This window comes from Anolis carolinensis, chromosome 5 (genome assembly GCF_035594765.1).
Source record: "Anolis carolinensis isolate JA03-04 chromosome 5, rAnoCar3.1.pri, whole genome shotgun sequence".
Lineage (NCBI taxonomy): Eukaryota > Metazoa > Chordata > Lepidosauria > Squamata > Dactyloidae > Anolis > Anolis carolinensis.
In genome coordinates this window covers 126782270-126808947 of record NC_085845.1, presented here as the reverse complement: position 1 = coordinate 126808947, position 26678 = coordinate 126782270, and the positions used below count along the sequence as shown (strand labels likewise).

Sequence of the window (26678 nt, the reverse complement as noted above, 5' to 3'; positions counted from 1 at the left end):
GGACAAACATCGCCAGCCGGGCCCCGAAATCAAGGTAGGAGATCGGGTTTTTCTGTCCACTCGCTTTTTGCCCTCCCATCGCCCTTGCCGGAAGTTAGATGCCCGTTTCATTGGCCCCTATCCAGTGGTGGCGCAATTAAACCCCGTGACTTTCAAACTCCAACTTCCGCGTTCAATGCGCATTCACCCAGTGTTTCACCGCTCCCTGCTCCTTCCGGCGGATGGTGTGCGGCCAGATGTAGACCGGCCGGCCCCCGTCCCTATTTTGGTGGATGGGGAGGACGAGTTCGAGGTTCAGGACATTTTGGATTCTCGCTTTCACCGCCGCCGCCTGCAATATCTCATTGACTGGGTGGGTTTTGGCCCTGAGGAACGCTCTTGGGAAGACGCCTCCACAGTCCATGCTCCTGATCTAACCCGTCGCTTTCATCAGACCTATCCCGCCAAGCCACGACCTCGCGCCTCGGGGAGAGAGTCCCAGTTTGGGAGGGGGCTTGAGGAGGGGGATAGTGTGATGACCCATGGGCCTTGTAGTCCTGCTCATGACATTGTGATGCCTGATGAAGAAGAAAACTTGGGTTTTTTACCTTCCCAGTCAGAACTGGATTCTTCCCAGACAGATTCTTCCCAGCCAGATCTGGGAACCTTGCACCTGCAAGAGGGTTATGTTCCAGAAGTATGTCAAACAAACACTGAGGCTACATCTCCTGTGTTTTCTCGCCATGAGTTTTGTAAACAACAGAGAGGTTTGGAAGCGGCCTCGCGCAGGAGTGCTAGAATAATTGCTAAGAATTTAGCCAATTAAGCCTGCTTTCCATGAGAATCTTTAAGGAGTCAAACATCTGGTCTCAGAGATTAGCTTTCGTTTCTGGTTCCCAGAGAACTGCTCTCGGCGGGAAAGTTAGACTCTATATAGGTGTTTTACCCGCGGAGTAACTTTGCGGAGTCAATTCGTCAGCCTCCGGAGCGAGTTGTGTCTGGACAGCGCGCTCCGATCCAAGCCTCGTTCCTGTTCAAGCCTTGTTCTTGTTTTCAAGCCTTCGCTCCTGTTTCCCAGCCTTGTTTACCTACGGACCTTGCCTCGCCTTTCAGGACTAAACCTTGCCTTGTTTCACGGATTTTACCAAGTAATTCCACGGATCTTGTTCTTGTTCCTTGTTACCTTGTGCCACGATTCAAGCCTTGTTTTCAAGTATCAAGTTAATTCCTAGCCTTGCTCAAGTTCATGGACTAAAGGACCTTGTCATCTCCCCTCACTTTGCCTGGCAAAGTGAGTGTTTCGGTTATTGGATTACAACCTTGGACCTTAATATTTCATATTGGACATTGTTTCTTTGGACTAATTTTGACCTTTCCTGAAAGGTCTGCTTCTGGACTAACTTTTACATTTGCTTTTATTAACTTTATATATTTCCTTAATAAAGATATTAGATAGAATCTGGCCTCTGCGTATGGTTATTGGTGCTCTGTAGCCTGGGTCGTGACAGCTGCTGCCTAGAAAAACAGCTGTTTTTCTAGGCAGCAATATGCAGGAGGCCTCTCCAAGTACTGGGTGCTTGTCGGGAGGGAAAAGTCTGTGCCGTTCGCGTCTTGTCCCTCCCAGCAAGCACCCAGCTTGGAGAGGCCCATTGTATGTTGCTGCCTAGAAAAACAGCAATGCGCAGCAGGCCTCTCCAAGTGCCAGGCACCCACTGGAAGGGGTGAGGCGCTGGGACGTCGGATAATACGGTGTGCTGGATAAGTGGAAGTCGGATAACCTGAACTCTACTGTATGTTGTCACATTTATGTAGGTAGTCAGCATTGGAAATAGAAATCCATCTGACTGAACCAGAATTCACCAACCAGCCTTTCATTTTTTGCCAGAGATGAAAAGAGACATTCCTTGCTATAGTTACCATCAGGAGCTGAAGAAACACTCAAAATCCAGAAATAGTGCCAACCTGCATTCCCCATCTTTCAAGGGGGCAACCAATCGTATTCAGAACAAAACCCTAACAGAAGCTGGACCTTCATCAGCAAAAGATCTCTCAGGGATATACTGAACTTCACTTTATCCATCCTCATTCAGAACCTATTTATAAAATGTCTCAAGTGGCTCTGCTGCAACAGGAAAACTTGAAACAAATACCATCAGCAAACTGAAAACCACTCAAGACAATGATTCCTAAAGCAAAAGTGAAAATAGTGATCCACAATAGTCATCCAGCAATACTTCTGGAATCCTAGTAAGCAAGAGAGAAAACATGCTACAGCTACATAGAGGAACTATGTAGCAGTAACGTGTTTTCACTCTTGCCTACTTCTAATCTAGTCAGACCTTCAAGGTTATATGATAAATAGTATCAAAATCAACTGGGAGGTCCAGGAGAATCCATGAGAATCAACAAGGTTAGTGTCCGTCTAAAAAAGCTGTGTTTGAAATCAGATTATTATGGCTCATGGACACATAACTCCATGAAGTAGAACCATGACATGATCAATCTCTTTATCTAAATGAGAGAAATGCCTGCAATGCTTGTGATTTCTAGAAACTGTTTATAGTAAAACTGACACCTGACCACTGCTAGAATTCATGCGCTAGCACATAGCTTTAAAATTACTGAAGGTATACTCTGCAATCCAGCTGAAGTGATTGTTGGTGTAGTACAGAGGCCTGAGCTCACCATCTTAATGTATACATCATTTGGAATCAGAAGGAAATAGTAAATTGCAATCTTATTATAGCAAATGTACTGTTAAAGCACCATAACATTATTGGAGATCATAAAGAAAAATAAACACACAGTACGTAATTAGTTTTATCATATTTTCAACTAACTTAGAAAGTGCCTACATTCCAACTATTACCTTATTACAAACAACACAGCAAATGAAGTTCTTACAAAAAAAAACCCTCTCTACTTTTGCAACCTTTAGTCTACATTCAGGTCACAGCACTCAGATTAAGATGCTGCCCTATTACCTCCTTTTAAATGCAGATTCACATTAGACTGATAAACATTTTGTCATCATCAGCCATGCCAATAAATGGATGTTTAAGTCAGAACATCTTTCCCTTGACTACACAACAGCTGTGTCGATTCTAATTAGGCTTCTTAAAAAGTAGATATAATGTAGATAAATGTAGAGCATTTTCAAGTACTGCAAAACCTGCCTCATGATTTGTGTGCAAGATGTAAAATTCATCTAATCTGTACCGTCTATGCTTTGTTGATCACAGAGCTTAAAAAATGACTACCTTCATATTCATCCCATAACTGTGATGTTGACTTATTGTTGTTTAACTAGAGTTATGATTTTAAGACTTTTGAAGAACTGGGAAGAACAGGTGCAAATGCCTGGAAATGACAAATTATAAAACAACTGGGCATGAAATCAAACATATTTCACCTAAAATTTAACAAGAATAAATTACTAGTAATTTAATTTTATTTTGATCAGTATAATCACTGAAATCTAGAAAAAAAGGCATTTGGTTTAGAAGGCCTAGACTTACCTGTATTAAGGTCAATGGACTACCTACTGGGATTGAAAATGTCAGCTTGTGTAAACTAGGCTCATAACAATAAGCTCACAGAGGAAAACAGCAACCTTTTAAATAAATAATTTTGGTTTTTTTAGGCAGGCCTCCACAGAATTTTGATTTCAATGTGTCAGAACCACTTTTTAAAAGAACTTTCGGCCCAAATCTATCTGCTGGAGCAGGCCTACTGAATTAATGACTAAATTTTGATTTGCCAATAATCCATTGCTTCTAAGAGTCAACTCATTTGGGACTGGATCTTTGACAAATCAATCATTGGACCTGCTTTTACACTGAATTGATACATATATTAGCAGCTACAGTATACCTGAAGTCACATGCTAGCAGGATCTACTGAATTGTAGCTCTAGGTAAGCTGAGCTACAATTAGCTTACCTGCAGCAGACAGGTAAGCAGGAATATTTCTAGAATACAAATGGAAGTTGCTAATCCCATCAGTCAAGTCATCATCTGTCATGTGCTAACTTGGAAAATCTAGGGCTCTTCCACACAGCCATACAACCCAGAATATCAAGGCAGAAAATCCCACAATATCTGCTTTGAACTGGGTTATCTGAGTCAACACTACCATATATTCCAGTTCAAAACAGATAATGTGGGATGTTATTTAACAGTATGGAAGGGACTCCAGTGAGTCAAGTTGGATAGCTTTCTAGCAATGTAGGATCTGCTTTCGTTGTCTTTTCACCTAAAAGAAATCTTGCTGGAACTCTGTCAAATGAAGCTTGTCTGCAACAGAGGCAGCTGCATTGTCACCACATAACATCATATACTTTCCCATATAAAATCATGACTGACAAATAAAAAGAAGACATTATGTAGTACCTTCTCCCCTCTCCCAATATGCCAAAATGCCAACAGGATGAACCGAGTGTACATAATACTATTACATTGTTAATGATGTTTCAAAAATAACCTTTAAAACTAATGTTTTACTTACCTGGAAGTCTTTTTCTTCTAAAATCTCTTTTTTCCATCTGACAAGGAAGGCAGCACAGACATACAAGTGGAAGTGAGAAAAGCCTTCTGGCTCAGACTGCAAAGAAAGAGTATTTATATATGTGATTAGAAGTTAAGAAGAATGCTGTAAGATATTTAAGATAATACCCTGTCATTTTTCAAGGTATCTTCAAATTAATCCAGAACAAAGCTTTTTGTTGTTGTTTTAAATAATCACTTAGCAAATCCAACTGCAGAATCGCATTCCATATACTTTTACCTTCATTTGGCAAAAAACCAAATGGTTACCAGCAAATACCACAGCAGCTGAAATCCAATTATATATAATGCATGCTGAATCAAGTAAGCAAATGCAATACCCATCAAATAAAGCTACCTGGTTTCATTTTTAATAGGGAGAATAAAACTGCTTTGACCATACTAGTTGGGCAATCTTCATCATTCAGTACTGTCTGGAAAAAGTGAAAAAACGTAAGCACAAAGTTCACTAGCAACTTTAGGGAAAAAAATCGTAAAAATATTCAGACACAAGCTGTCTCCAAAGGTTCTTGGGGAAAAAAAGAAAAGAAAACTGCAAATGAAGCCAAAGATCTGAATTTATTCTTGATATTTCCCTTCTTGCCTTGTTTTCCAATACTGTTTTCCTAGGCTCTTTTAAATTAAATCAAACAAGCTTAAGTATTCAATTTATTAAAGGAAAAATGCATATTCCCTTTAGATTTAAGAACTCATCATGGTTCGGAGATAAAACTAGGCCACAAAGTATTTCAAATGGATAGTCTTGGACAGTTTTGGAAATTGAGCAAAGCACCTAATGCATAATTGCCTTTCCTAACACCTGCTACCTATTATAACTTTCCATTTGCAGCCCTTCAAGTTACAACCAGATTCATCTTTAAATGTATAAAACGGGAGGCAAATAGCTAAAAGCTGCTTAAAAATCAAATATAAACAATGACCTTGATTTAAATATTTTAGCAAAAGATCTTAAAACAGATGTACAGCCTTCCAGAAGACTTATTCTCAACATATTAGGCGTGACTCTGAGCGCATCACCACAGAGCCATCTGTCATCATCAATAAAAATCATTTAGACGGTTAACATCACACAAATATCACATTCCCTTGCAAGAAGTTTATCACGTCTGCGGATGAAATCGAGCCATTATTTCAGACTTTGCCCACAAAACCTCATGAATTAGTCAGAGGCTGGCTATAGTAGCCCAGCAGAAAATATTTTCTGGTTACAGTGCACCCGTCAGTTGAAAAGGAAATGCTCTTATCTGTGGAATATGGCTTAATATTGTTCCTATTTTTAATTATCCACAAATTTGTTTTCCTCTCATACTAACAGATATTTATATCAAACAATTTCAAAAAGTCAATTCTCAGTTTTAGAAGAGGTACAAATTTATCATTACTTTCAGATTATTTCTAATAACTTTTAAAGTAATAACATTTCTAGTCCAGCAGTATGAATCTTAAAGGCATCAAATATTAACAATATTCTTTCAACTGTTTTTAAAATACCATACCATTGTGGTTATTAAAAATTTAAGAGACTACCAGCTCTGAATAATTTCTAAGCATCAAAAATTCCCATCCTCTGAAGGCAGGAACACTGAATACTTTCTGGGGAAGCAATTTTATAAGACTCATTTAGGTATAGTTGAATTGAAACAATTAGAAAGGTTAACTTGAAACTTGAGTAGACATGACAGAAACAGTTATGTGCATCTGAAAAGCAGGGTATTGGGCATTTTGCTCAATCACTACAGAGGATCCACAGGTGAGCAGCATAAAACCCCAGCTTAGTCCCTGGCTACATAACTGAGTTCTACTAGTAAAAATGATCTCAACTACAGAAGAACTAGGGAAAACTTGTTATGGAAAAGAGGGGCTTCAGTGAAATAAGAAATAACAGCTCAGATACTTGTCATCATAAACATTTGCATTATATTTTCCTCTTTCTTTACTGAACTCATTCTCTATTTATTAGGGAATTAAATGCTTGAGATGTCCCAAGCCTGGTGGGCTTCAAAGGCAGAATTGAGGTAGAAAATTCTAAAAGGGGTAACAGATTGCTAAGTGAAGCTCTAAATGATGGTTCAAAATGTCACCCATCAATATCTGACATACTATGTCCATTTTTAAGTTCAACTAAACAACTAGAAATAATCGACAATAGACTTGTCCAACCTGTGGTCCGTGGGCCATATGTGACCCAGGACACCAATGAATGCAGGCCAACACAAAATCATAAACTTACTAAAACATTGATTTTTGGGAGGTAACTCAATTGTGTGTTCTTGAGCGCAAGCCTTGCAAATGACAACAGAATGGAATAATCACAGTATGTTATGTCTACAAGTATCTGAGTATAATTTGTAATTCACATTATAATTGCAAACTGTTCAGCTAGAAGACCTTCTTAACAATTTTAAAAGATCCTCCAAAAAGGGCAATGCATAATTAGGATTATTATATGAGGTATTTTTCTTTTTCCAATATAGCCCAGGGAAGCCAAAATACTGGATACTCTTGGTCTACAATGTCTCCATTATTCCAAGATACCCTCTCAACATATTGTATGACTCTCACCAGAGTCTGGGGAACACAAAGAAGATGCTATTTTACTCATATCCTATTCATGGGTTTCCTCATGGTATCTACAAAACCATACTGGTAACACAACAATGAAGTAACTAAGCCTTTGGTTTGATGCAGCACATTTTCCCCCAAATCCTCCTATCCCAAGTCAAATAGGATCAAATATATTATTTAGTATACTTGTTTTATGATTTTGTGTTGGGTTGCATTCATAGGCGTCCTGGGCCACATGTGGCCCAAGGGCTGCAGGTTGGGCAAACTTTGTTTTGTTTATAGTTCCTGTTTTACTTTAGAGTAGTATACTTTGAAGATAGAACAGAGGCTTTTTAAAACTTACATTTAAAATTACATCTTGGTCTAGAGATGGGAAAGGAGGATACTGTATGAATCCCAATGGAAATTTGACAAATTCAGAATGGAACTGAAAATGTATTTCTTCTTTTATTAATCAAATGTAACGAACGATTTCCTCTCCAAGATGAATTTTTTCTGGTCACAGTAATAAGGTGTCAGATCTTTCTTTATATGTTAATGATTAGAGATGGAAAGGCTTGGGAAAAAACCAGAAAAATTAGGAAAAATTGGTTTAAAAGGCGGAAATAAATGGAAAAATGGGGTGTGGGGGTGGGAGAGAGAACAGGAAAAGGTGGGTTTTTTCCCCATTTATTGGGGATTTTTTCCAGGCCTTCCCAATCTCTAGTAATGGTCAAATATTTCAGCTGTTTCAGAAGCTGCTGGTTGCTTCTTCACTATATAGTATACAGCAGTCATTATATTCCTTGCACAGAGAGAGGAGGATGGAATAGCCATCATGAGTTTTCTAAAACTGGAACATCAGGAAAGGATAGATGCTAGTTACCATTACTGCATAATTGTTAGCAATTTGGATTTTTTCCCCCAATTTTTCACTTACTTTGAGAGAATTGGAAAATAAAAGGAATCAATACTATTAACATAGAATACTTTAGATTCTGTCAAGTTGACTACAGACAAAAAGTTAGGAATTTAAATAAAATGTATATTTATATAAATTGATATATTATTTAGAAATGTAAATACACATACACAAATATATAATAGAGTTAAAAGACTATTTTGATTTAGGAATCAGAGGTCCAAACTGAACTCCAGTTCTATACCAATCTGATTTGTTTTGGATCCCAAATATGAATTCAGGCAACCAAATATTGGGGTTCCTCAATGACCACCACTGGGAAACCAAAACATCTATAAATGTAGGTTGTTGTTTTTTTAAGAAGGAGGAAGGAAGAAAAGTCAAACTGCAGAATAATAGTGGCACAGAATTTTGTACTATCCACTTTAAATCCACTTTTTAAATAAGGAAATTTAAAATCATGTGCAGTCAGTTGAATGTTCATTTTTGCTAGTTCATGTTTCCTATATTCCAATACTTACTTGCTGCTTATTCAGGACAAGATGTATGTGTCTAGTTCTCACACAGAGTTCAGACAGACAGAAGAACAAATAATGAAAGAAAAAATCATCCTTTCTATATGAACAGAGTTCTCTTGCATCAGAGGCATCAGGCTAAAGCCCTCAAGAGCATTCCCAAAGTTCAAAGTTCATGTAGAGTTGCACTGAAGAGTGGAGCTAAGGACCAGAAATAATGAGGTAAAATAAAATACTGCTCTGAGATAGAGCATGGTGGGCAGGCAGGCAAGCAGAGATTTGCTACTGCCAGCTGAATCTAAAGAAAGAACACAAACTGCAGAAGAGAAGCGAATACATACAGTTCAGTGGCTTCACATCATCTCTTCTCTGCCCTCAAGTATTATGCCTGTGGCTGAAATTATTTTCCTAGGCTGTAATTCAGAGTTGGAAAAGTCTCCTTCCCTACCACCACACTAGTTTTACAAAGGTTGAATGAAAAGTAATCCCTCCACTTTTGTAACTCCTCAATAGATGGCAGTACTGGTAAGCAGCAGGTACTAGCTTGTTCAGTAGACGCTCCTCTACAGTTCCATTTGGCAGGAAGCCTTAGCATTGAACGGTTGTGTTGTTAAAGTGCAAAGTATGGAACCCTGAGCAGACGGTCGGTCAATGCAACTTAAGTAATGTGCAGTCATTGAATTCTTGACAGCAGAAGGTGTCACCTCAAAGGAGATCCATCACAGAATGCAAGCTGTTTATGGTGATTGTGTTGATGTGGGTACTATGCATCGTTGGGCGAGTAAGTTTAAAGATGTTGAGGTGGGAACATCTGACTTGCGTGACAAACAAAGAGTTGGACATCCTGTGATAGCAACCACCGGGTTTCGCAAACAAAAAGTTGACAGATTGATTCAGGACGATCGCCGTATCTAGACAGCTCCGGGCTGTGGCGCAGGCTGGTGAGCAATCAGCTGCAGCCAGCTGCAACAAATCACTCTGACCAAGAGGTCATGAGTTCGAGGCCAGCTCAGAGCTGCGTTTGGGCCCGGGCTGTGGTGCAGGCGGGAGAGCAAGCCAGCTGCAATTAACTGCAATGAATCACTCTGACCAGGAGGTCATGAGTTTGAGGCCCGCTCGGAGCCTATGTTTGTTTGTCTTTGTCCTATGTTAAAAAGGCATTGAATGTTTGCTTATATGTGTAATGTGATCCGCCCTGAGTCCCCTTCGGGGTGAGAAGGGTGGAATATAAATGCTATAAATAAATAAATAAATAAATAAATAAATAAATAAATAAATAGTCTCTGTCTTTGTTCTGTGTTACGGCATTGAATGTTTGCCTTATATGTATAATGTGATCCGCCCTGAGTCCCCTTCGGGGTGAGAAGGGCGGAATATAAATACTGTAAATAAAATGAAATAAATAAATGGACCCGCATTCTGTTCACAGAATGGCCAATCAGTTGTCTATGGGACACAACTGCAGCAGTACGGCCCTGTATATGTTTGCTCATTAAACAAAATTTAGAATCTAGTATTACGAAAGAAAATAATCAGTCATAATTTTTATACTATCATAATTGTCGCCATGATTTTTACATGCAGCTGCCCGGCTCCTTGCGGGAGTCCCGATAAGATGCCACATAACACCAATCTTACGGCAGCTGCACTGGTTACCAATTGAGCACCGGATCACTTTCAAAGTGATGGTGCTTACCTTCAAGGCCTTACATGGTCTAGGGCCGATGTACCTGAGGGACTGCCTCACTCCCTACAAACCCCAGAGATCCCTCCGTTCTGAGGACCAAGACCTACTGGAAGTCCCCAGTTTTAAGACTTTGCATCTAACTGCAACTAGACGCAGAGCCTTTTCAGTAGTGGCGCCATCTCTCTGGAACACCTTGCCACCTGAAGTTCGTGCCTTGCGGGACTTGTTGGCCTTCCGCAGGGCATGTAAGACATACCTGTTTCGACAGGCTTTTGAGTTCTGTTGTTGATGTTTTAAAAGGTGCTTTTAGGATGTTTTTAAGATGTTTCTAAAGATGTTTTTAAGATGTTCTTTAAATTGTTGATTTTAGCCGGTTCTTGTAAGCCGCTCCGAGCCCTAGGGGAGTGGCGGCATATAAGTTCGAAAAATAAATAAATAAATGTGCTATGGATGTCAGCATCTATATGAAAGCTCCAAGCAACCAATATACATAGATATATGTATATTAGTTGCTTGGAAATGAATAATCTATTTCTACCTAAGAGGAAAAGGTAAAGGTTTCCCCTGACGTTAAGTTCCAGTCATGTCTGACTCTGGGGATTGGTGCTCATCTCCATTTCTAAGCCGAAGAGCTGCCGTTGTCCGTAGACACCTCCAAGGTCATGTGGCCGGCATGACTGCATGGAGCGCCGTTACCTTCCCGCCGGAGCGGTACTTATTGATCTACTCACATTCGCATGTTTTCGAACTGCTAGGTTGGCAGGAGCTGGAGCTAACAGCAGCCACTCACGCCACTCCCGGGGTTTGAACCTGGAACCTTTCGGTCTCCAGCTCAGTGCTTTAACGCACGTCGCCTATTTATGCATAATGATAGCCTGTCCCCAATAAATTTCACAGAATCATTGAGTTGGAAGTGGGCCATCTAGTCTAGCTTCCTGCCATGTAGGAAATCTGATATATGGTGAAGCCACTTTCTTTAATACGAGTTTGAAACTTCATTAAATGGTCTGTAGAGGTGGAGCCTCAATCTTGTGTGTAGTACTTTGTTTTATCAGTCCCAATTTTTCAATATTAAGTTGCAATGGCTTACGCTTCAATTATTATGAGAGGGAAAAAGTTTAACCTATGCAGTTTTTCCACGACATGTAAACTGCTGAGCATCATTGCCATAATCCCACCATTACATGGTTTATCTATGTCAATACTGGCATGAACTATCTGTAAAAAATGTGAAACACTGTGCAGGAGTAGGGCCTCTCTCCATAAGAATATACATATAGATTCATTTTATGTTCACTGGGTAAAAGAAAGGGTGCCTTAACTCATGGTTCATTTCTGAATTCTGCCAAAGGCTACAATTCCCATCCTGGTTAAATCAATAATGGGCATTCCCTATCCTTACACGCCCACTTACCATCAATAAAATTTATTTGATGGAAAATGCTTTTCACTGCCCTGCTTAAAGACCACTCAGAAAAAAATAAATATTTTAATGTTCCTTTCAAAGTGGTAAAATAAAAGGTTCAGTCTTCCTTGAATGGGATCCAAAATCCTCTTCTACTTTGACAAAGAGAGCAGTGCCCTGAATTCAGATTGTCAGATAATATGATGATGACTTAAAAATTCAACTGTATACCATTCCTTTTGAAGCAGCAGCAAGGATTGATAATGCAACATTATCTCCAGTGTTCAGAGAAAAAATGACATCTCTGTGTATTATTGCTTCACTTTTTGAAACATATTACATTGTCATTTGCAAATTCCATTGAAATGTATACCTTGCAATTTATAGGGCACTTTAAGTCTCAGAAGGACACATCTGCCGATCATCCCACTAGGAAAAAATATTAGATATTGCCAATTATTAAACCTGCAGGCAACAGTAATGCCATTCATCAATGATTTTTGTGAGCTTTTACAATGGCCTTGCTACTTGCTACAGCAAGCAGCTGTAAAGCTTCTTTATTCTGTTATCACATCCGCATGAGAGAATGAATGCCAAGGGTTCAATAGTCCTGCTAAGGAAGCACAGTCACACAGTTGGAATAACAATGAGTAGACTCGATTGAAGGCATCATTTCACACTCCCTTGCTTTTTCAGAATAAATGCATGAATGGCAAAAAGGTAAAAAATAATAAAATAATAAAACGGTGCAGATGCCGAAGCAGATACATAAGAATATAAATAATCTAGCAAGTAGAGCATGTCTTAGAGTTTAAAGAGAAGGGTCTGGAGTCAATAAAAATGACACAGTATCATAACAGAGATAAAATTGACAGGTCTTATTCTGCAATTGGAAAAGTATAGAGGAAAATCCAAGAGGAAGCCCTTATTATATTAAACAGTGAAGTGTCCTGGATTTCAACTCGAGTGTAGGCTTGCTAAAATATGAAGTATTTTATGCTTCCCTTTTCAAGTTATCAGATGAGCTCAAGAACATTCATGGTTTCTACCTTGGAGCCAAGACAAATGGAATAGATCATGGTATTTTATTGGACTAACTCTATCAGATGGAAGTAGGGGGTATTGCAATAATTATGTTCCTATCTATAAGATCAGCTCCAGAAACAAGCACAGTGGGGGGGGGGGAGTACTCTTCAGACACATTGTTATCAATCTATGGACTTTTCTAGGTTTCTAGTTCATCTCCCATGATGTTCAACATCCATCCGAAGCTTCTGGTGGAGGTCACTGGAAATTTTGGCGGTAGGATGTCACCAGTATGTTAATTCTGTTCCCATCTATCCACTCAGTTAACTTTATGTTGGCACAGTCGAGACAGGTACTAGCAAAGTCACTAGATGATGCAATGGCTTCTATGAGAGATAATCAACTGGAGAAGGATCTCAATGAAAATGACAGTCTGTAGACTGGTGTTTTTCAGATGTGAGAATAGAGTAAGTTACCTGTCCTCAATGTATGGGTGGCTGAGATAGTTTCAATCCAAATAATTTTTGTTCCCATGCATTTCAGATAAGGAATAATCAACATGTAGTAGCAAATCATCTCTAACCTCCTAACTCTCAGAGATCAATTCTTACACTTCCGCTGATGGACCACTGTCCTTGTACTTTTATTTTCCCAAAGTTTACTATTTGCCTGTTGCTTGAATCTTTCTTACCATTACTCTTTTACAACCCTTAGCATTGTGACAGTAATCCATATTTGCGTTTTACATTATGAAATGTGTTTGCGTGCTCTCTCTCACACACATTGGCTTACCAAATCCAATCCTTAATGGAATTTATTGGGGCAGAGGGAAGAATGTTGCAGGAGAGTACTACTCCAGTGTGATTAAATTAACACAGATCTGTTTTGGCACCATTTGTTGCCATGGGAAAGACTGACAGCAGCATTCACAGATGAAATAAAATTAAAAGTGGCATCATCATGCCTTTTCAGCTCAACTTCTTGAAATAAAGGTCATCTAACTTCAAGCAGACAAGGACATAGTCATCCCGCTGAAATGGCATGAGTCCAACCTGACTTAACTAAGCTCAGGTGTACCCTAAAACTGTAACTTTGCAATTATATACAGATTCCATCAGCTATGCTGAGGGACCAGCTCCCTTTGGCTCTTAGTTAACTGTCACAAAGAAGCAGTCATTCCATCAGGCTGCACAGCAAAGGGAGGGAAGCAGGAGTTCTCTACAGCAGGCCTGCACAACTCGGCAGTTGTAAGGGATCAAAATTAAAATAGGCTTCACTTCATTGTGCCGCAGACAGGTTTAAAAATATATATTAATTAATTACTAAATTATTTTGCAAATAAACCAAATTATAAAAAAGAGAAGTTTCAATTAATATCAATTAGAATTGGTGAGGGTTGAACTGGATGATCCCTGTGGTATCTTCCAATTGTAGGATTCTATGATTCTATACGTGTGTAAGGCTCTGGGCAGGGTGCCTTTTGCTTTGAACCTGAGTTTGAGCTGCCTCTGATGACTTCAGAATAAGAAACTGAAGCCACCCTCATGCATGTAGGCATCATCGTAATCTCCTCACTCCATCACCTCTCCCACACCTCCATCTCCCAGACAGGCCAACACGAATTTTTCTGCCCCGCAGAGGCAAAGCATCAGGCAGATGGCATCACTGATGGCAGTGGAGGCAAGAGTCTCCTCGGCATCCCTGTCAGTCTTCCCAAGCCGACCTCACTGAGGTGCAGGCGGCATTTCTGGTCCTGTGGCATGGATGGGTATGGGGAGTGGAGCGGAGGGGATGCAAACTGGGATGTCCCTCTCCTCTGGGCTGCCTTTTCCCCTTCACCTCGCCCAGGACTGGCAGCAGGCGAAGAAGTGAGAGTGGCAGAAGCTTCAGGCCACCTAAAATTCTTTTGGTGAGCAACATATGGCATGCAGTCTGTATGTTGTGCAGATCTTCCCTACAGATTACACTGAGAGACCAGTTTCCTCCCTCTTTCCTTATGGATGTTGCAAGAACAAAACAGATACCTGGCTGGGGAGAAATAGGGAAGGAGCATTTCTCAGAGAAATGGAATGGAGAAGACTGGACAATAGAAATACACCAGAAATACTAACAAATCGATTTTCTAACATTAAATTGATAATATATATAGTACAGTCTCGCTTATCCAAAATAAACAGGCCGGCAGAACGTTGGATAAGCAAACATGTTGGATAATAAGGAAGGATTGAGGAAAAGCCTACTAAACATCAAATTATGTTATGATTTTACAAATTAAGCATCCAAACATCATGTTTTACAAAAAAGTGACAGAAAAAGCAGTCCAATACACAGTAGCTTTATGTAGAAATTACTGAATTTACTAATTTAGCACCAAAACATCAGAATGTATTGAAAACATTGACTACAAAACATCTATATAATATATAAAAGTGTAATGAAATTTCAGTCTAGGACAAAACAACAAAACTACACATCCCAGAAACACTAAATTTGGCAGCACAACCCGTCATCCATGCCTCTATGTTCATACAACAAAAAGAAAAGAAAAATAAAGTCCTAATTAGAGGGAGAAGAATAATTGTTTTTATCCAATTGCTGCCAGTTAGAAGGCTAAGCTCTGCCCACTTGGTCTCTTAGCAATCCACTCAGCCCAGGGGACAGGCACAGTTAGGCCTCACTTAGGCCTCTTCCACACTGCCTATAAAATACAGATTATCAGATTTGAACTGGATTACAGTATATGGCAGTATAGACTCAAGGCTCTTCCACACAGCTATATTTATATTTATACTCTTATATTATCTGTTTTGAACTGGATTATCTGGATTCCACACTGCCATATAATCCACTTCACTGTGCATTTTATACAGCCTCATATAATCCAGTTCTAAGCAGATAATATAAGATTATAAACATAATATGTAATAATTACTGTGATATAATAATACAGAACAATATAATCTCTAAAATCAGGACAGTAAATAAAGAACAACACTCTGAAAGCATAAGCCACAGCAACGCGTGGCCAGGCAAAGCTAGTTGACTACTAAAAGGCAAACTGCCTTGGATAATACAGAATGTTGGATAAGCGAAGTTTGGATAAGCAAGACTCTACTGTATATATAATCAGATATTCTCCTCTTTGTCATCACTTCTCCAACCTACGTATTGATCCAGAGGGTCTGAAAAACAAGCTGGCATGTTTGAACTATGCTACTACAGAACTGATCTGAAAGCATTCCTGTATAATCATTACTTTTTAAAAAATGTTTCTTAAGATGCAAATAAACATTTAAAGGTCTATTCATATTCCTCTGGCACTATGAAAGTGCAATATGTCAGCTGGAATTATCCACATACATCTTTCATTTGTAAATTTTTATAGCACTACAACTTTGCTCAGCAGGTGTCATGCAGACTGTAACATTTAAAAAAATATTTTCTGTACAACAGAGTAGAGAGAGCAAGCAAAGGAATTCTCTGCAGGAGCAAGCCACAGCACGGCAATAAAATCACCACTGAATCATAGTGAGGGAGGAAACACTGAAAAGGGGACTAAAAGATAAAGAGCGAATTATTGGCACAATAATACTACAGGTAGTTTTGAAGAGGAAGATGACAAGACCTTAAAGGGAGTGGGGAGGATAATCATTATTTGGGGACATGTTCACAAACAATGTCACCTTAATAGCAATTCTACTAACCGTATCATTTAGTCTCTAAATTATATATTACGAACCTCTATAGATATATACCTTCCTATCCTTACAAGATGATCTATTAACTGCTCATGCAATAGAAATGAAATCTTAAAGCTTCAGACACTTTATCCTGAATAGCCAGGGTGTTTTTCAACATGTGGCTTTATCTTTTTGGACCAAGGGACTCAATCTTCTTAAAACACAACTTTTCCACGCTCTGTTACAGACACATTTCTCCATGCTCAGACAGTATTATTTACTGCTTACTAATGGAATTGTTCCACAATGTTATGGAAATCAAGAGCAAAGATCTCCAATGCAAAGGATTGCAACATTCAAAGATTTGTTGTAATAGGTAAAGATTTTCCCCTGACATTAAGTCTAGTTGTGTACGACTGGGGGTTGGTGCTTATCTTCATTTCTAAGCAGAAGTACTGGCGCTGTCCGTAGACACCTGCAAGACCATGTGGCCGGCATGACTGCATGAAGCGCTGTTACCTTCCTGCTGGAGTGGTACCTATTCATCTACTCACATTTGCATGTTTTCGAATCTGCTCCCCAGATTCAAACTGACGATCTTTCAGTCAGCAAGTTCAGCAACTCAGTGGTTTAACCCACTGTGCCACCAGGGGCTCCATTTGTCATAATAGCTTTTTAAAAATTAGCATCATTATTCTGAAAGTAGATACATTAGTATTCTATAGGGTACAAAAGAATGCACTGTACTGTATTTACAATATTTTAGAAACATTTCTGTCATCAAAAGGAGGTCATGATAACTCACTCTTTGGCAGAAAAGTGATAAATACAACTACAACCCAATTTTTAACCATGAATTTGCGAATGTAGGATTGACTACCATAACTTTACTATCTTGTTAGGAATTTTCATGCAAAGTTGAAAGGAATTTAGTTTTGTAGTCTGATGAATTCTTTTTTAGTATCTGGAAAGGAGAAAAAAGGTTGAAAACAAAGACACGACTACATCATGACAAGAAATCTAACTAAAAAAATGCACGCTGGCAGGGAGAGCAACAAGATGCAACAGCAATAAGATGCAAACCATCAGAATTATCTTCAGATTACGAACTTGGTCAAGTTGCAGTTACAAATAATAAAAGGGAGAAGTGAAGAAAAGGGGGTAGCAAGAGCCATGAGTATTTTAACTCCTTTAAATTGAAGCTGTCATGAACCATCTAGGGAAAAAATATCAGACAGACAAGATGGAATGAAGTTTTGAACAATACAATCAAAACTGCACAAATACTTGAGAGAAAGATAAGGATCAACTATAAACCTCAAAGTTGTTATTCCACTGATGAAATGCAAGCCCAAAATAAATAACTTTTGCTCGTTCCTTCTGTGCTAAGAGGTTTTATGCCAAGGTAAAGTGCATGTTCCTATAAAACATAAAGAGGATATCGAACAAAAAAATAGGATTCTTCCGTGTTTAGAATTACTGTTCATCTGAAGGAAGAAAAGTAAACAGATTTGTGACTGAGTGATTCTGAGAGAGAATAGTTACGGAAACATTGATAATCATAGAAATAGAAGTGAAGACGAAGAGGGGGAGCTTCTGGATGGACAGTTTCCTGGTGAAATTACATCTGGCAGATTGAAGATCAGATTTTTTTCACAATGGGTAATGGAGATTTGCGAACTAATACAGATGGACAAGTTAATTATGCTGATAGAGAAGGATTTGGGATTTACTAAATAATATGATTCAACAATTTTATTGGGGCCGGGGGGATGGATGGGTCATTACTTCTGGGATTTATGAGCTTGCAGTATGTTTTTAAATGCCGAAGTGTTACTATATAATGTTTCTTAAAGGGAGTGGGCTAGTTAGAATTTTAAAACCAGCATACAGAGTGAGAGGTCTGTAGCCTAGTCTTTCTGTTTGTCAGTCTTGTTTTAGTACAAATTTTAAATGTGTATGTCTCAGTGTTTTATTTTTTTTTTGTGTTGTCAGGTGTAAAAACATTTTTTGAAAAAGTTAGAAAGTAAATTAGAAGGTTTTTTTTTTAAAAAAAATGTATAACTTTAGAATATGTTTGCTTACCTTATTGTACAGTAGTTGGATTATGGTTTTTCTTTTCTAGCAATAAAATTAAAAGCATAATAATAGTTGTAGGAAGAAAAGTCATACTGCTTCAAAAGCATATGCAAGAGAACTAATTGTGCTGAAGGAGGTGGCTCTTTTGGATTCAGAGCGAGGGGAAGAGAGAAAAGAAAGGAAAGCTAAGGGAGAAGAAATATGTAAGATGGAAGAAGTACTAGCTTGATTAATATTTCTGATGACGAAGGTACTCGGTAGTGAATATCTATGGAGTGGAGATGAGATAAAAGGAAAAAGTAACAGACTTGCCTGGTGGTCACCCATCTAGAGAAAACTGAAGTAGATACTTCCTTCAATTGTTGACTGTAGACAGTATATTCCCACTCTCTTGGTATAAACTCATTCAAATAAGCAATTTGTGTAGACAAGGCAAAAGGGAAATGCTGCCAGGAAGGGATGGTAGAAACGATTCCCATTTATTAGTATCTGACAACACAAGCTTCTTACAGAATACACCATTATGACCTCAAGCAAAAGTGATTCCTCATGCCAACACTCCCACACTACTTTGGATCTAAAAGCTCCAAGACCAGGCACTGAGAAATGAAGCAGCTGCAGATAAAGATGTGCTGTGTCAAAAGGTGCCCTAATACCAGCAAAATAGGATTTTTGTTATTTGGAGAAAAATTAATAGAGAGAAAGCAAAAGCGCTAATCATTTTCAGAACTATAGCAGAGGAACTGGGGTTCATGTGTGGGTGTAAAATTTAAACATAAAGTGACAAAGTTTAAATGTAACAAATAAAAATTGTAACATTTCTATTACATTCCTCCCAACTATAGGGATTAATGGATGTGGTTGTTCAAGAACAAAGCCATACATATTTGTGTGCTTGTTTATAATTATACATAGATTTATATGCTACATTTTCTGTGTCATTAGCTGCTGAATGTTTTAACTGTCCATTTCAGAGAGACGTTTTTATTCCAGTGCTCATCTATAAACTATTTAGTACCTTTAAATCAGACTTAATAACACAAGCTGTCTTAATTGGGAAATTGCATGTATCCTCATATTAACCCTATCCACAGGTACAATGCCACAAACAAATTACATTAAATAAAACCTACATAAATTCAAATAATCAATTAGAAAATAATGGCTAAGCCTATCTGATTAAATGGGCACAACAGCTGAAAATTTAATGAATCAAATGCTACGTTTTAACAAGCCAAGGTAGCAGCTTGGAAATGTCTCAAATAATGTCTTGCCACATTCTTCTCAGAAGTCTGGAAGGAAAGAGCTTTTATACTGAGTCATCCAGTAGCCCTGGAAGATAATGTCTATGTGTTGCATCAAATATTAGAAGAAAGCTGTGTGTGTGTGTGTAAAACGATGTGTTGACTCTGGGTGGTAGCAAAACTTATCGAATTCAAAGGTACAGGAACAAAAAATGAAAAAGAAGCTTCAGAAGTATTATGTTTCTCAAGACCTTCCCCACTCCACGTGTCTTCAAATGTTCTTTCCGTCCTTCACTGTAAACATATGGGCTTGCTACACAATTCTGCCTCCTAGTGATTGTAGGCTTCAAACACACAGACACATGAAAATTTATTCATATTATTATTAAAAAACCAAAACGCAGGTATTCATTCCAAGGATCTATTCATTCCAAGGATGCATCTGGGTTTTATGGTTTGGAGCTATGCCTTTAAAAGGCAGCCTCCTCTTTTATTATTATTATTATTATTATTATTATTATTATTATTATTATTATTATTATTATTATTATTATTATTATTACACATATACGATAGATTGAATCTCATGAATTTGCTTTTGATGTTGCTCTAAACTAGTGACCCACCAAAGCTTCTCTAAAATCCTGATTGCCTCATCCCCCCTCCCCCCAATGACACGTGGAAGAAGCCGAAAGACCATCAACGTGGTCTAAACAAGCTTCCAAAGAACATGGCATCCATCAAAGAAAAATAAAAAACAAATTGATTTAAGTAATCTACATTGAATTCAGGGTAACTTAAGTGTCCAACTTCATTGTGTGTATTTGGTGAAAATATGCAAGAGTACCCTGACGTTACTTTTCTTGCAGCTGATTATTATTTTTATTTTTAATATGTTTTTATTGTATATACCGGTAGAATATTATCAAAATCCATGATCACTGGAGAATTATGAGTGCTGTGAAATTTTGAAAGATAAACACTCCATCTACCAAATAAATAATATCCATAGGCAAACATGCTTGTCTGTGTTGGCTCTAAATATTACATTCTGTACTCATCAAAATGCCAAGTACGTGACAACTCAATAGAGATCAACTAGTCTAGTTTCTTAAAGTAGGCAAAGGTATGAAGAATGATGTTTCAAACAGCACAGTGTGATATAATGCATACTCAATGGTTGTTCACCTGGTATGTATCCCAAAGCCTTATGGTGCACCGCAGGGGAACTTCTCTCATCAGCAAGTTATTCATCCAGCGGAAAGCAAACTGAAGATACTTCACTTCATGTTGCTCTAAGTGTCTGTGTACTTGCTCTGAAAGAAAAAACACACATATAGTTTCAGAATGTTTCATGGTTTCAGTTTAGACAAATTAAGGAATATTTTAAAATAGATCAAAAAATGGATTCTCAGAGAAAGAGGAGTTTTGGGATGTGGTACTATCTATGGAGAGAAAAGTTTTATCTAAGATTTATGAGAAATTGAACGAATGGGCAACTGATACGGAAGTGATCAAAAGTGATTAGTTGGGCTAGAAACATTGGAAGAAACATTAATTTAAATGAGTGGGAACAAATTTGGATTAAACGTTTAAAATATACATATGCAACTGAATTAAAAGAAAACTGGCTTAAGATGATTCATATTACACCAAAAAAATTAGGCATAATGTATAAAAATGCAGATCAAAAATGCTGGAAGTGTAAACTACATGAAGGGTCGTATTATCACATGTGGTGGACATGTGGAAAAACAGGTGAATTTTGGAGATTAATACACACTGAATGTAAAAAAAATACTAAAAAAATGAAACTTGAAATTTATCTTTTAGGAATGTTTGATTTTGATTTCTTTGGTGATTTGAACACAGACAAGTTATTTACATTTTTTACGACGGCTGCCCGAATTGTGTTTGCCAAGTTTTGGAAACAAGATGTGATCCCCACTAAGAGACAGTGGATAGATAAAATTTTGGAAATAAAAGACATGGATAAATTAACATATATGTTAAAACAGAGTAATGGAAAAGGAATTAAGATGACTGACTGGACAATGTTTGAGAGTTATATAAAGACAAATGCAAAATAAATGAAAGAAAACAGGAAGAATAATGGAAGAGAGAAGAAAAGTTTTTTGTTTACTCATTTTTTTTGAGATGTATAGACATGTGACAACTTTGGGATAAAGGAAAATGAACGGAAGTCAAGTATTACTGTATTATTATTTTATTTTTTATTTTTATTTTTTCTTCTTCTTTTGTGGGGAGGTGTGTGGGTAGGGAGGGATACTGGAGGCTCTCCTGTTCTTTTTCTTTGCTTTCCTATCAGAATATGTTCTCACTCTTTCGCTGTACACATTTAGAAAATTGCAATAAAAGTCATATATATATATATAGTTTGTCCCATGAGCCCCATATAGTTATAATGAATCACAAAAAGTAACATTTATACGTGGGCACATGAATGTCCACATGCATACATAGACTAAGCATTGCATAATATTTATTTGGGTCATGACAATGGTGAAAATGCAAGGTTGCAAATCAATGTATACCAATATTGCAGACGTACTGTAAAAGAACACTGGCAGATACTGACTGAGATAGTGTGGCACTGAGATCAACATTACTCCAACTGCCATATATATTAATGCTGCAGTAATTTTACCATTAAATCACCACAATTTCTCACATTTCATTAAGAACACACAATTTAGTATTTCTATGTGAAAATATAAAGCTGGTGGTGTTGATGAAGAAGAAAACTATTGTGTTTGGTGCCTGATGGTATTTTGTGCTCCAAAGTTCAACCTGGGGACTGTCTGTGCAAAACTTTGAAATTTAGAATTATGATATGCTACAAAAAATTATGATAAAGACTTGGAATTCTGTTCACTTGAAACTTTAAAAAGTTCTGGAAATCATTAAGGAAAAGTTAGTATTTGACAGATCTTTCCTTTAGCTTGGAACAATGATGCATATAACAAAAAGAATTCATAAAACAGTACTTTATGTACTTGAAGTCTGAGAAGTTCTGCATGTCCATTTTGTTCATTGTCCTTTATTTCCGAAGTCTACCACAGTAATTATTTTGAAAGGTGAAAGGGCACTAAAATACAAAGAAGGAACTCTCAAAATATGCCACATTTGCCCTGAGTGCTTGGAAATTATTTACTGTTGTCACAATTAAATAGCAGCATCCTTGTTTTTGTTGTTACCCAATCTTTTTTGTCTTGCTGTTGAAAAGAGACTTATAATGGGTGAGTTTAATACTTTTTATTGATTTGTTTTTAAATTCATTTGTGTTCTAGTTTTACAATTTCTTCAGTTGTGTCCCTTCTAAGCACAGCCTAACAGACTACCCCTAAAACAAAAAGAGATGAGAGACAACATTTACCGTATATACTAGATTATAAGCAGATCCAAATATAAGCCAAGGCACCTAATTTTATCACAAAAAACTGGGAAAACTTATTGACTTGAGTATAAGACAAAGGTGGGAAATGCTGCAGTTGCTGGTAAATTTTAAAAACAAAAAGAGATACTAATAAAATTTCATCAATTGAGGCATCAGTAGGTTAAATATTTTTGAATATTTACATAAAACTGTAATTTGAGATAAGACTGCCCAACTCTGATTACCATATATACTCAAGTATAAGCCGTCCAGAATATAAGCTGGCCAGGACCCTTACTCAAGTATAAGTTGAGAGGGCTTTTTCAGCCCTATACTTGGGTATATACGGAAATTCACCTTTGTCAAACAGGAATGTAATATATAGAACTGATAGCTGCCTTCTGATACTTTCTAAGCTGACTGTGAAAGGTGAAGTTCAAATACAGTCTCACAAATGCTTTAATTTTTCAGCTCTAGTCACAGCAACTGCATTAAGCCAGGGAAGTCGTTTTCAAAGCACTACTACTTAAAGAAATACATCCTAGACCCTTGCCTTCACTTGAAAACAGATTGCATGCCATATGACAATCAGACAGATATTGTCTCATCCAATCAAGGTAAAGAATAAGAACTGATGAAAACTTTAAACAAGGGCCAATTGACAAGAGGTAGTAGCATGATGGAAGCATAGCATTCATTACAGGTGCTGTCACATCCAGTTTGTTCTGAAATAAATGTGTCAATGGAAAATACAACTAAGACATAGTATGAAATCAATGACCATGAGTAGAAAACGACAGGTCTAGGGAACTAGTATAAAGTATATCACTATATGTATGAATGAACATAATAAAGACCTACTATAAGGATAGGTTCCATATGAGAAATTTCACAGTGAATGTACTCTTCTGCCAAAGGCATTATACATATGAAAAATCACTAAATGATAAGAGGGGATGTATCTACAGAAGCTGGGTTGAAAGTTGAGTGACAAAAAGAAACACAACATGCTTTCCTGAAAGCACTTGGCTGTATACCTTTATGAAAGGAACTGCAGGGCCACTCAACCTCAAATTGATGACATGGAAATCTCAGGTCAGCAGATGCCTGAACATCCTAATTACGCTAAAATATATACTGTCTGTCTCAACATGATGACACCGTGTGCACGCCGTTTCCATAGTAGAAGCCATAAGATGGCTTAATTTTAGAGTGTCTGACTGAGAAATTGTAATTTGAACATCTTTTCATTTGTTGGCACCTAGTTTTTCACACTGATAATGTTGTACCTTTTCCCTGGCTGCTTCAGATTCTATCAACATTTCAGAGGAATGAACAGCTAATGTTTAAATGTGTTTTCAAGTGCTTTAAATGAAATTTTTAATAAGAGTACTTTTTGCAAGTAATTTCACCTTGCTTATTAAGAGTGTATTTTGTTTTAATCTCTATTTTAAACTGCTTTGAGCCCATGCCAGAAAAAAGACAGGATATACACTGAATTAAAAAAATAAATAAATTAAAGTCTATAAACTAATTATAGAGTAATTTTGACTATGCTCTATCTTCAACAGGTACTGTACAAACATCAACACACATACTATGATAGCAGATATTAAAAACAAGTGGAAGATGTAAAACATCAGATAATTATCACCTACTGTTTCTATAGTGTAAATGATTTATTTTCATTCTGATTGCAAAATGTGGCCACAATTACAGTTTTATTAAGAAACAGGGGTTTTAGCAGCTGTATTTTTAGAGGTTTACATACCAAATGTGGTTTTATAACATATTTTCGGAAAATATCACATTGTTACTCAAGACAAATTTCTGCTGATCATGATTTTGTCTCTCTCTCACACACACTCAGATTAAGCTTCCAAAAAACAGATGTATTTTAGGCTTAATATTAACTTGCTCTCATAAGGAAATCAGTGGGGACAGAGAACAGGGTACTAAATTTCAGCTGGAAACTCAGAAACAACACACACTGGCTACAATCATATTGTTAGTTCTTAACAGAGTAAAGCCATTGAACCAATAGGATCTACTTCTGTCGTGACTCTCTGTTTATTATTCAATGGGTCTACTCTAAATGGAATTAACCAACAGGATTCCAGCAATCATCTGATCCACTGGGGTATTTCAGTGTATCATACCTTTATAGGCTTTTTATGTGTGGGATTTTCCTAATTTTTCCAAAGTTTCTTGAAAGAACAAGGCACATATGTAACGCACGCACATGAAACCAAACATTTTCCCACACTACTATTCAAGATCCTATAATATATCTTGCCAACTCCAGGGATTGGATTTCAAGTTTCTAGCATGCGTAAGTTTTTCTTTAATAGGACTATGTCTATTAGTGGCGCAGCTGAGGGGGAAGCAAGCATGATCTTTATTTGTAGCATGTGCTATGATATGGTGAAATAAACTTCTCTGCCTACTCTTCATATGGATATGTGTATGTTCAAGCTGACTGTCAACTCACATGAAGGAACTAAATCCAATTGTTAGTTCTTGCTAAAGAAGATCCACTGAAACAAAAAGATTTGCATAACATGTGGATTTAGCATCCATTAAATGATTCACTGGGTTCAATCTAATTCAGGCCAATAGTTAAGATTTAGATTCTATTGTACAGCATGTGTACTTTCTAAAAGTAGACAATGAAGCTGGTCATAGATCTTAGATTGAATGTTCCATTTTAGCTATGTTGACAAATGTACTATATCACTGTAGTTGTTTCAACCTAATTTCAGTGTTTACTTACAGGTATATACAACAGCTATTCACAAACAACAGCTTCTACACAAGCACATATTAATATACAACTATTGGAAAGTAAGAACAGTAAGATGGAGTTACTCACAGTTGTTAACTCAATTTTTAAAGAAAATATATATACATTGAATTTCCCATGGCCTTGTCTGTATTTCACTCCAACACATTGAAAAATAGACAACTAAGTGCAACACTTTATCTGCAATTTATTTCATAATATATGCAGAAAGACAAAAAGGAAACATACAGACCGAAGAGATTCATTCCTCTTTTTTCATAAAAGTAATTGTGAGCAGATGTTATTTCACTGATAAAGGTAATTTGGCTGGCAATAATTCTAAATTTAAATTTTCCATTTCACTGGTAGTAAGCATGCAGATGTAATGAATGACTCGGCAGATGTAATTATTGCCATCTTTCAGACTTAAAGTATTTTTTATACAATACTTATTCGGCAGTTTGCAATAATAAAATTATGCTAAATCTTCAAAAAATAATAGTGCTTGTATCAATATGAAATAATGAGTGAATTTGTTTCAACAATCCTCTCAGCATTTTTTAAACTTTCATAAACCTATTGAGAATATTGCTGAAACAGGCTATTTTTTAAAGATACACACACACACACACACACACACACACATACATATTTCATGCAATGAATTTATATGCATTCAGACTACTTAATAACATGCACATGCAAACTGCACTATCTGTTTGTACCAACAATTAGCATAATCATTTCATGTTTCATTGTTAAGTAGAATCTCAGAAGGGAAATAGAGTTTAATAAAAATGATACTCTTGAATGCTGAGAAAGTTTCATTCACGGTATCAAATGCTTCAATAAA

The 26678-nt window shown here is 37.2% G+C and overlaps 1 protein-coding gene across 2 annotated transcripts in view; it reads right to left on the bottom strand.

The window, feature by feature from the left end:
- tbc1d22a (TBC1 domain family member 22A) overlaps positions 1-26678 on the bottom strand; it is a 195610-nt gene that overhangs the window by 31939 nt on the left and 136993 nt on the right. For both annotated transcript variants that reach the window (XM_062982239.1, XM_062982238.1), the window contains exons 11-12: positions 20835-20962; positions 4486-4581 (exon numbers count right to left, since the gene is read on the bottom strand). In XM_062982239.1, coding sequence (XP_062838309.1) covers positions 4486-4581; positions 20835-20962 — 224 coding nt within the window. The remainder of the gene's footprint in view (positions 1-4485; positions 4582-20834; positions 20963-26678) is intronic.